General features: G+C 46.4%; 1 protein-coding gene across 2 annotated transcripts in view; it reads right to left on the minus strand.

The window, feature by feature from the left end:
* LOC120985868 (lamin-L(III)-like) overlaps window positions 1-10,469 on the minus strand; it is a 60,956-nt gene extending 50,487 nt beyond the window's left edge. For both annotated transcript variants that reach the window (XM_040414067.1, XM_040414066.1), the window contains exon 1: window positions 10,074-10,469. In XM_040414067.1, coding sequence (XP_040270001.1) covers window positions 10,074-10,435 — 362 coding nt within the window. In that variant the 5' untranslated portion in view covers window positions 10,436-10,469. The remainder of the gene's footprint in view (window positions 1-10,073) is intronic.
* Between the last annotated feature and the right edge of the window lie 872 nt (window positions 10,470-11,341).

An 11,341-nucleotide genomic window follows, 5' to 3' on the forward strand; every position in this document is an offset into this window, starting at 1 on the left:
TATGAACTAAGTATACAGACATGTGGAGCGGCGCCCGGGGATCTCACTGCACTTATCCCTGGGCGCCGCTCCGTTCTCCTGCTATGCCCTCCGGTATCTCCGTTCCCTAAGTTATGGTAGGCGGAGTCTGCCCTTGTTCTTCTGTAGCGCTGGCCAATCGCATTGCAGAGCTCACAGCCTGGGAGAAAATAACCTCCCAGGCTGTGAACTCTGCGCTGCGATTGGCCAGCGCTAGGGCAGACTCCGCCTACCATAACTTAGGGACTGGTATCTCCGCCTACTATAACTTAGTGAGCGGAGATACCGGAGGGCATAGCAGGAGAACGGAGCGGCGCCCGGGGATAATAGTAAGTGCAGTGAGATCCCCGGGCGCCGCTCCACATGTCTGTATACTTAGTTCATAGGGTAAGAATCGGTGAAAGGTCCTCTTTAACTCTTATGAAACACCTAAAGGGTTAACGACGTTTGTAAAAATCAGTTTTGAATACCTTGAGGGGTGTAGTTTTTAGAATGGGGTAATTTTTTGGTGGTTTCTATTATGTAAGCCTCACAAAGTGACTTCAGACCTGAATTGGTCCTTAAAAAGTGAGTTTTTGAAAATTTCTGAAAAATTTCAAGATTTACTTCTAAGCCTTCTAACATCCCCTAAAAATAAAATGTCAGTCCTAAAATGATCCAAACATGAAGTAGACATATGGGGAATGTAAAGTAATAACAATTTTTGTAGGTATTACTATGTATTATAGAAGTAGAGAAATTGAAACTTGGAAATTTTCAAATTATTCAAAATTTTTGGTAAATTTGGTATTTATAAATAAAAATTAATTTTTTTTACTCCCTTTTTTCCAGTGTCATGAAATACAATATGTGAAGAAAAACAATCTCAGAATGGCCTGGATAAATTAAAGCGTTTTAAAGTTATCAGCACTTAAAGTGACACTGGTCAGAAATTCAAAAAATGGCCTGGCCCTTAACCCCTTAAGGACACAGCCTTATTTCACCTTAAGGCCCCTTTCACACGAGCGAGTATTCCGCGCGGATGCGATGCGGGAGGTGAACGCATTGCACCCGCACTGAATACCGACCCATTCATTTCTATGGGGCTGTTCACATGAGCGGTGATTTTCACGCATCACTTATGCGTTGCGTGAAAATCGCAGCATGTTCTATATTCTGCGTTTTTCACGCAACGCAGGCCCCATAGAAGTGAATGGGGTTGCGTGAAAATCGCAAGCATCCGCAAGCAAGTGCGGATGCGGTGCGATTTTCACGCACGGTTGCTAGGAGACGATCGGGATGGAGACCCGATCATTATTATTTTCCCTTATAAACATGGTTATAAGGGAAAATAATAGCATTCTGAATACAGAATGCAAAGTAAAATAGCACTGGAGGGGTTAAAAAAAATAAAAAAAATTTAACTCACCTTAATCCACTTGCTCGCGTAGCCCGGCATCTCCTTGTGTCTCCTTTGTTGAAAGACCTGTGGTGAGCATTAATTATAGTTCAAGGACCTGTGATGACGTCACTCCGGTCATCACATGGTACGTCACATGATCTTTTACCATGGTGATTCACCATGGTAAAAGATCATGTGACGTACCATGTGATGACCGGAGTGACGTCATCACAGGTCCTTGAACTATAATTAATGCTCACCACAGGTCTTTCAACAAAGGAGACACAAGGAGATGCCGGGCTACGCGAGCAAGTGGATTAAGGCGAGTTAAATTATTATTATTTTTTTTTTAACCCCTCCAGTGCTATTTTACTTTGCATTCTGTATTCAGAATGCTATTATTTTTTATAAGGGAAAATAATACAATCCACAGAACACCGATCCCAAGCCCTGTTTTGCACTCGCGCGAAAAAAATCGCGGGTGTTCCCGCAACGAACCCGCACATTTTTCCGCAACGCCCGTGTGAAAGAGGCCTAAGGACCAGGCCATTTTTTGAAAATCTGACCAGTGTCACTTTAAGTGGTGATAACTTTAAAAACGCTTTGACTTATCCAGGCCATTCTGAGATAGTTTTTTCGTCACATATTGTACTTCATGACACTGGAAAAATGAAGTCCAAAAATTATTATTTTTTTGAATAAAAATAAATAAAAAAATTACCAAAAATCTAGAAAAATTTGCAAATTTCAAAGTTTCAGTTTCTCTACTTCTGTAATACCCCCAAAAATTGTGATGACTTTACATTCCCCAAATGTCTACTTCATGTTTGAATTATTTTGGGAATGATATTTAATTTTTTGGGGATGTTACAAGGCTTAGAAGCAAATCTTGAAATTTTTCAGAAATTTACAAAAACCCAATTTTTAGGGACCAGTTCAGGTCTGAAGTCACTTTGCGAGTCTTACATAATAGAACCCACCCAAAAATGACCCCATTCTATAAACTACACCCCTCAAGGTATTCAAAACTGATTTTACAAACGTCGTTAACCCTTTAGGTCAGGCATGGCCAACCTGTGGCTCTCCTGCTGTTGTAAAACTACAACTCCCACCATGCCCTGCTGTAGGCTGATAGTTGTAGGCAGTCTGGGCATGCTGGGAGTTGTAGTTTTGCAACAGCTGGCGAGCCTCAGGTTCGCCATCCCTGCTTTAGGTGTTGCACAACAGTTAGTGGCAAATGGGGATGAAATTTGAGAAATAATTTTTTTTGCCTAATTTTCCATTTTAACCCATTTTTTCTACTAACAAAGCAAGGGTTAACAGCCAAACAAGACTGTATCTTTATTGCCCTGACTCTGCAGTTTACAGAAACACCCCGTATGTGGCCGTAAACTACTGTACGGCCACACAGCGGGGCGTAGAGTGAAATGTGCGCCGTTTGGTTTTTGGAAGGCAGATTTTGCTGGACTGGTTTTTTGACACCATGTCCCATTTGAAGCCCCCCTGATGCACCCCTAGAGTAGAAACTCCAGAAAAGTGACCCCATCTAAGAAACTACACCCCTCAAGGTATTCAAAACGGATTTTACAAACTTTATTAACCCTTTAGGTGTTGCACAAGATTTAATGGAAAATAGAGATACAATTTCAAAATTTCACTTTTTTGGCAGATTTTCCATTTTAATATTTTTTTTCCAGTTACAAAGCAAGGGTTAACAGCCAAACAAAACTCAATATTTATGGCCCTGATTCTGTAGTTTACAGAAACACCCCATATGTGGTTGTAAACTGCTGTACGGGCACACGGCAGGGTGCAGAAGGAAAGGATAGCCATACGGTTTTTGGAAGGCAGATTTTGCTGGACTGGTTTTTTGACACCATGTCCCATTTGAAGCCCCCCTGATGCACCCCTAGAGTAGAAACTCCAAAAAAGTGACCCCATTTTAGAAACTACGGGATAGGGTGGCAGTTTTGTTGGTACTAGTTTAGGGTACATATGATTTTTGGTTGCTCTATATTACTCTTTTTGTGCGGCAAGGTAACAAGAAATAGCTTTTTTGGCACCGTTTTTTACTTTATTTTTATTTACAACATTCATCTGACAGGTTAGATCATGTGGTAATTTTATAGAGCAGGTTGTCACGGACACGGCGATACCTAATATGTATACAATTGTTTTTATTTATGTAAGTTTTACACAATGATTTCATTTTTAAAACAAAAAAAAAAGTTTTAGTGTCTCCATAATCTAAGAGGAAAAAAGGAGACAATGCAGCAGTCTGCAAATCAGACAAAGTACAACAATGCTTACAAAAATTATGGTGCTAATACTACGCTTATTTATAAAAGCGAGATGCTTGGACAATGCATTTTGTACAAAATCATCTAAGCCCGTATGCCAAACGTCAAGGCGATCTCTGTTAGACGGGTCCTAACACTAAATACTACCTGCTATGCGCCATAATGACCGCCATAAAATTCAGGGAGTGTTGGACCCACACTCCCTGAATTTTATGGCGGTCATTATGGCGCATAACAGGTAGTATTTAGTGTTAGGACCCGTGTAACAGAGATCGCCTTGACGTTTGGCAGACGGGCTTAGATGATTTTGTCCAAAATGCATTGACCAAGCATCTCGCTTTTATAAATAAGCGTAGTATTAGCACCATAATTTTTGTAAGCATTGTTGTACTTTGACTGATTTGCAGAGTGCTGCCGCATTGTCTCCTTTTTTCCTCTAGGTCTTTGCCATGGCGGCGTGCACCTGCGCACTGGGAGGTGCTGACTCACCCCTCCTTTTTTTGCAGATCCATAATCTAAGAGCCATAGTTTTTTCAGTTTTTGGGCGATTATCTTCAGTAGGGTCTCATTTTTTGCGGGATGAGATGATGGTTTGATTGGCACTATTTTGGGGTGCATATGATTTTTTGATCGCTTGCTATTAGACTTTTTGTGACCTAAGATGACAAAAAATTACTTTTTTTACACAGTTTTTATTTTTATTTTTTTACGGTGGTCACCTGAGGGGTTCGGTCATGTGATATTTTTATAGAGCCGGTCGATACGGACGCGGCGATACCTAATATGTATACCTTTTTTTTTATTTATGTAAGTTTTACACAATGATTTCATTTTTGAAACAAAAAAAAAATCCATAGTTTCCATAGTCTAAGAGCCATAGTTTTTTCTGTTTTTGGGCAATTATCTTGGGTAGGGTATGACTTTTGCGGGATGAGATGACGGTTTGATTGTTACAATTTTGGCGTACATGCGACTTTTTTGATCACTTTTATTACCTTTTTTAGGAAGCAAGGTGGGCAAAATTTCAATTTCATCATAATTTTTATTTTTTATGGCGTTCACCGTTCGGGTAAAGTAACATGACCGTTTTATAGATCAGGTCGTTACGGACGCGGCGATACCAAACATGTGTAGGGAATTTTATTTTTTTCATTATTAATCAGTGATAAATGTGTTTTTTGATTTTTACTTTTTTTTCACTTTTTTAAACTTTTTTTTTTGACCCAGACCCACTTGGTTCTTGAAGATCCAGTGGGTCTGATGTCTGTATAATACAGTACAGTACACCAGTGTTTTGTACTGTATTTTACTTACACTGAACAGATCTATGCCTTTAGCACAGATCTGTTCAGCACCATGGACAGCAGGATGCCTGAGACGGCGTCCTGTTGCCATGGGAACCTTCCCCGTCTGCTCAGTAGTGGCCAGAACTGCGCAGACGGGGAAGGGTAAGGAGGGGGGCTGTCTGGGGGCTCTCTCCCTCTCCATCGGGGGGCTGCAAAGGCACAGCAGCCCCCCGATGGGAGAGGGAGGGAGCTCCCTGAGCCGTTAACCTTTTCCATACAGTGGTCCGTACGGACCGCTGTATGGAAAGGGTTAAACGTCTGACATCGCATCACAGATGTCAGCCGTTTATACCAGGGTGTCAGCTATGTGCTGACACCCTGGTATACCCACTGTACACCAACGATTATTCAAGGGGAGGCAGGCGGGGGATTGCGATCCCGCCTGCCACACCGCCAGCCTCCCGCACCTCCCCTGCACCTCCCACCGGGATAAAATCATTCAGGGGTGCAGGGGGGGTGAAACATATATATTTTCGGCATATAAAAGTTTCTGATCCCCGCTAGTCAGAAACTGCAGAAAGCGCAACAAACCGCAGGTCTCAATTGACCTGTGGTTTGTTGCGATCGCCGACATGGGGGGGTCACGGGACCCCCCCGCGCATTTAGCCGAGGTGCCTGCTCAATCATTTGAGCAGGCACCTTGTTCCGATCACAGCCGGCCGGGGGCGGCAGTGATCGGAACAACACATGATGTACCGGTACGTCATGTGTCCTTAAGGACTCGGGAAACATGCCGTACCGATACGTCATGTGTCGTTAAGGAGTTAAGACCGAATACAAGTACCGATACTTTTATTTAAGTACTCACCGATACCAATTATGGTGTGGTAATGTTTTTACAGCAAATTCCAATTTAATTTAGTCATAGGGGTGATTTATCAAACCTTGTACAAAGAAATAGCGGCGCAGTTGCTGATAGCAATAAAAAAAATTTAAGCTGGAATTTGGTTGCTATGGACAACTGCTTTACTTTTCCTTTGTACAAGGGTTAATAAATGGGCATATACAGGTCCTTCTCAAAAAATTAGCATATTGTGATAAAGTTCATTATTTTCTGTAATGTACTGATAAACATTAGACTTTCATATATTTTAGATTCATTACACACAACTGAAGTAGTTCAAGCCTTTTCTTGTTTTAATATTGATGATTTTGGCATACAGCTCAAGAAAACCCATAATTCCTATCTCAAAAAATTAGCATATCATGAAAAGGTTCTCTAAACGAGCTATTAACCTAATGATCTGAATCAACTAATTAACTCTAAACACCTGCAAAAGATTCCTGAGGCTTTTAAAAACTCCCAGCCTGGTTCATTACTCAAAACCACAATCATGGGTAAGACTGCCGACCTGACTGCTGTCCAGAGTTTTTAAAAGCCTCAGGAATTTTTTGAGAAGGACCTGTATATGCCCATCCCCTCGCCCCCATCTTATTTTATATTTACTGTTGAACATGAAATGGAGAGAAATTAACTGAATTTCTCATCCATTTCATGCACCATACCCAGCTGGCCTGCTGTAATCCTTCTCATGCGGATGCACCAGAGTACTGGGAGGAAGTGGCTTTAACTTACTCCCAGTGCTAGGCAACTGCATGGGACTTGGGAGCCACCGCACAGAAGTCCTGCCCCCACGCTGATCGGCTGGGAGCACCGCTGCACGGAAGCCGACACAGGATCCGCCGCCGCCCCCACCGCTGATCATCTGGGACCCGCCACTGCATGGCCATCAGGTATCGGCAACATTTGCACGAATACAAGTACTCGTGCAAATGTCCGGTATCAGCCCCGATACAGATACTGGTATCAGGACATCCCTAGTAAACAGCGATCAACACTGCAGCGCTGCTCCCATTGACATCAATGGCAACTAACCCACTTTCTCTAAGGATGAGAAGGGTCCCAGCACTCAGATCTCCAAACAAAACTTTACTGTCACTATGACACACCAACCTCAGTGACACTAAGGCTACTTTCACACCTGCGTTTAGGTCGGATCCGTCTGGTATGTGCCCAGACGGATCCGCACCTATAATGCAAACGTTTAGATCCGTTCAGAACGGATCAGTTTGCATTACCATGATTATCATGTTCATGATAATGCAAACGGATCCGTTTTGACTTTACATTGAAAGTCAATGGGGGACGGATCTGTTTGAAAATTGAGCCATACTGTGTCAACTTCAAACGGATCCGTCCCCATTGACTTACATGGTAAGTCTGGACGGATCCGTTTACCTCCGCACGGCCAGGCGGACACCTGAACGCTGCAAGCTGCGTTCAGGTGTCCGCCGGCTGAGCGGAGCGGAGGACAAACGGAGCCAGACTGATGCATTCTGAGCGGATCCGCATCCACTCAGAATGCATTAGGGCTGGACGGATCCGTTCGGGGCCGCTTGTGAGAGCCTTCAAACGGAACTCACAAGCGGAGCCCCGAACGCTAGTGTGAAAGTAGCCTTATATGTAACCGAGGTTGGTTTTCTGTCTGCTTATACAGTGTATGTAGAATGAATATATTGCTATATCGGACACAGTGTACAGAGCGGGATCAGACAGCACAGTATCGGACACCGTGGAAAGCGCCAGAAAGAAGGGGCGGAGCTTGGTGCTTACAGGGAGCAGGGCTGTGAGGACATGTTCTGGGGGGTTATGAGAGGAAAGTCTGGAGAAATCATTAAAAGGGATTATTTATACAGATGACCCATCCTCGGCATAGGCGGGGGTCTGACTCCCACCATCCCCACTGATCAGCTGGTTGAAGAGTAAGCAGCGCTAGCATTAGCACTGCCTTCTCCCTTTACCTGCTCGCTGTTGCAACCACAGCGGTGAGCAGTGTAATTACATCTCATTAAGGCTACTTTCACACCTGTGTTGGGTGCGGATCCGTCTGGTATCTGCACAGACGGATCAGCACCTATAATGCAAACATTGGTATCCGTTCAGAACGGATACGTCTGCATTACCATAAACAAACAAAAAAAACTGACCCGTCCCCATTGACTTACATTGCAAGTCAGGACGGATCCGTTTGGCTCTGCATCGTCAGGCGGACATCAAAACGCTGCAAGCTCCAGAGCAGAACGGAGGCTGAACGGAGGCAAACTGATGCATTCCGTGCGGATCCTTATCCATTCAGAATGCATTGGGGCTGAACTGATCCGTTTTGGGCCGCTTGTGAGAGCCCTGAAACGGATCTCACAGGCGGACCCAGAAACGCCAGTGTGAAAGTAGCCTAAAGTGAATGGGACGGCTCCTTCCAATTAAAGTGAATACTACAGAGCCGTCCCATAGAGGTGAACGGGGCGGCTGAGATGCAATGACGCTTCTCACTGCTGCGGTTGTGACTGAGCAGGTAAACAATGAAAGGAAGGCGGAGGTCCCAGGAATCGGACGCCCGCCAAGTGGATATTGGTGACCAATCCTCCAGGTAAGTCATCAATATTGTATTCCTGGAAAACCCCTTTAAAGACATGACAGCTACAAGAGAGCGGCTACTTTCACACTTGCATTTTTCTTTTCCGGCACCGAGATCCGTCCTAGGGGCTCAATACCGGATACTGATCAGTTTTATCACCATGCATTCTGAATGGAGAGCAATCCGTTCAGGATGTCTTCAGTTCAGTCTTTTTGACTTTTCAGGACGGAGATAATACCGCATCATGCTACAGTTTTATCTCTGGCCAAAAAAACTGAAGACATGCTGGAATGCATCCTTCTGGTCTGCGCATGCGCAGACTGAAAAAAAAAGGTGAAAAATATAAATGCCAAATCCGGATCCGGCATTTCTATTAATTTTTCTGACTGATCAGGCATTTTTCACTGATCAGGATCCTGATCGGTCTTACAAATGCCATCAGTTGGCATACGTTTTGCCGGATCACTCTGCCGCAAGTGTGAAAGTAGCGCTGAGATGTGGTGGTGAGGAGCTGAGGGGAGACCTGTGACCATGGAGATCTTCCCAGAGTTATCCTGGTTACTGCCTCATTGTGCTCACATAACACAATGGCTGGGCCACCCTCACATACCTACCTGCTTCCCAGACGCTTTGTTCACTGTGCTGCAGCCCCTAAACTTCTGATGAGGAGGAGGGGGATGTCACATGTGCCGCTGAAGGTAATCACTGGCCACAGAGATGGCGTGCCCCTCAAGTGAACCACTGTGTGGGGGTATGTTAAAAAACACAATTTGCAAAACCCCTTTAAGAGGCATGTGAATGATGACTATCTAATGCCCGCAGTCGGCCTCCATAAACAGAAGATTCATGCTCGCAGGTTCCCCACACTGGCTCCCGCATGTCCCTGGACCGCTTACATCTGGCGCCGCATGGTCACATGCTCCACCACAGCCAACACATGTACATCACTGCTGAGGCCAGTCACTGACTGCAGAAGAGCACGTGACCACACAGCGCCAGATGTAGAGAGTGCGGGCAGTGGGAGCCAGCATGCAGGAGCGGAGCGGCAGGTAAGCATGAATCTTCTGTTTACGGAGGCGGGATGCAGGCATTAAAGGGGTATTCCCGTCTTGGACATTGGAGGCATACCGCTAGGATATGCCCCCAATGTCTGATAGGTGCCGGTCCAACCTATACTTAGAACAGAGCGCGCAAATTGACAGAGGCAGCACCGCGCATGCGCAGCCACCCTCCATTCATTTCCATGGGATTGCTGAAAATAGCTGAGCGGGGTGCTTGGCTATTTTTTGAAGTCCAATTGAAATGAGTGCGCAAGCGTGGCCACCACTCCATTCACTTCTACAGGGCTTACAGAAATAGCTGAGTAGGCGCTCGGTTATTTTCGGAAGCCCCATTGAAATGAATGGGAGGCGCACCACACAAGTCACTTCTATGGGCTCCGCTCTAAGGACAGGTGTGAGATGGGAATACAAATCCTTATTCCCGGAGAGCCCCCGTACTACGCTCCTTTAGCCCGGGACATACCGGGTTAGAGGTGGCACTACCCCCTATCCGCCTGCAGAACGCTTCCACTACACGTCGCCCAGGTTGGTGCCCGCCGCCCCGCTCCTACCTGGCCTGCAGCTGCCGGTGCTCCTCCCGCAGCTTGCCGAGCTCCACCTGCAGCCGGGCCCTCTCGTTGGCCGTGTGGTCCAGCAGCTTGCGGGCGTCGGCCAGCTCGGTCTCGTAGAGCAGGCGCAGGTTGGACACCTCCCGGGTGGTGACCTCCTCCTTCTCCTCCAGCTGCACCTTCAGCAGCGACTTGTCCGCCTCCAGCGACCTCACCCGCTCGATGTAGGCGGCCAGCCGGTCATTGAGGTGCCGCAGCTCCTCCTTCTCCTGCAGGCGGCTCAGGCGGGTCGGGCTCCCCGGAGAAGGGGCACCTGCTGCGGCTGAGGTGGAGCGAGTGCTCCTGGCGGGTGTGGACGAGGCCATGTCTGTCTGTAGAGGCTGCGGCTCTGAGTGTCCTCCTATATTACCTCCCCGGGAAATGCGCTGCCTTCATGTACCGGTCCGGGGGAGTGCACCCTCCCCTGTGTGCTCTGAGGGGCCGGCATGCTGGCACTTGTGGTGCTGCTGGTGACAGAGCTGAGAGAACCATCCCCTCAGACGGTGTTCACACTGGTGCTATCTTGCATCCTTACTCTTAGGGCTCCTTCACACAAACGTATTTTGCGTTCCGCATACGGTCCGTATACAGAACCATTTATTTCAATGGGTCCACAAAACATGTGTGCTGTCCGCATCCGTCGCTCCGTTCTGTGGCCCCGCAAAAATTATGAGTCCTGTCCTATTCTTGTCCGTTTTGCATCTCTATAATAGGCCTCCCGTTCCGTTCCGCAAATTGTGGAAGGCACACAGGCGGCGTCTGTTTTTTGCGGACCGCAAAAAACGGCACGGCCGTGTGAATGAGCCCTTAGGCTAGGTTCCCACAGAGTATTTTAAGGGATGAAAATGTGTTTTCCTGACATGTTTTTTAATGCGGTTTCGGGGAGGATTTTCATTACTGGCCATTTTCAATAGAATTCTGGATGCGGAATCCGTGTAAAGAATGGACAGGACGCTGTATGGTTTAGGCCTCATGCGCACGGCTGTTGTGCGGCCGTTCCGTGCATTGGGGACTGCAATTTGCGGTCCCCAATGCACGGGCAAAGTCCGTGCGGCGGCCGGGACGGATTGAGACCCATTCAACTTGAACATGTTCTATTTTTTTGCGGTGCAGAGGCACGGACAGAAACACCACGGAAGCACTCTGTAGTGTTCCGTGGGGTTCCGTGCCTCCTTTCCCCACCGCAGATCCGGATTGCGGACCCATTCAAGTGAATGGGTCCGCATCTGTGA

Source organism: Bufo bufo, chromosome 1, assembly GCF_905171765.1.
Source record: "Bufo bufo chromosome 1, aBufBuf1.1, whole genome shotgun sequence".
Lineage (NCBI taxonomy): Eukaryota > Metazoa > Chordata > Amphibia > Anura > Bufonidae > Bufo > Bufo bufo.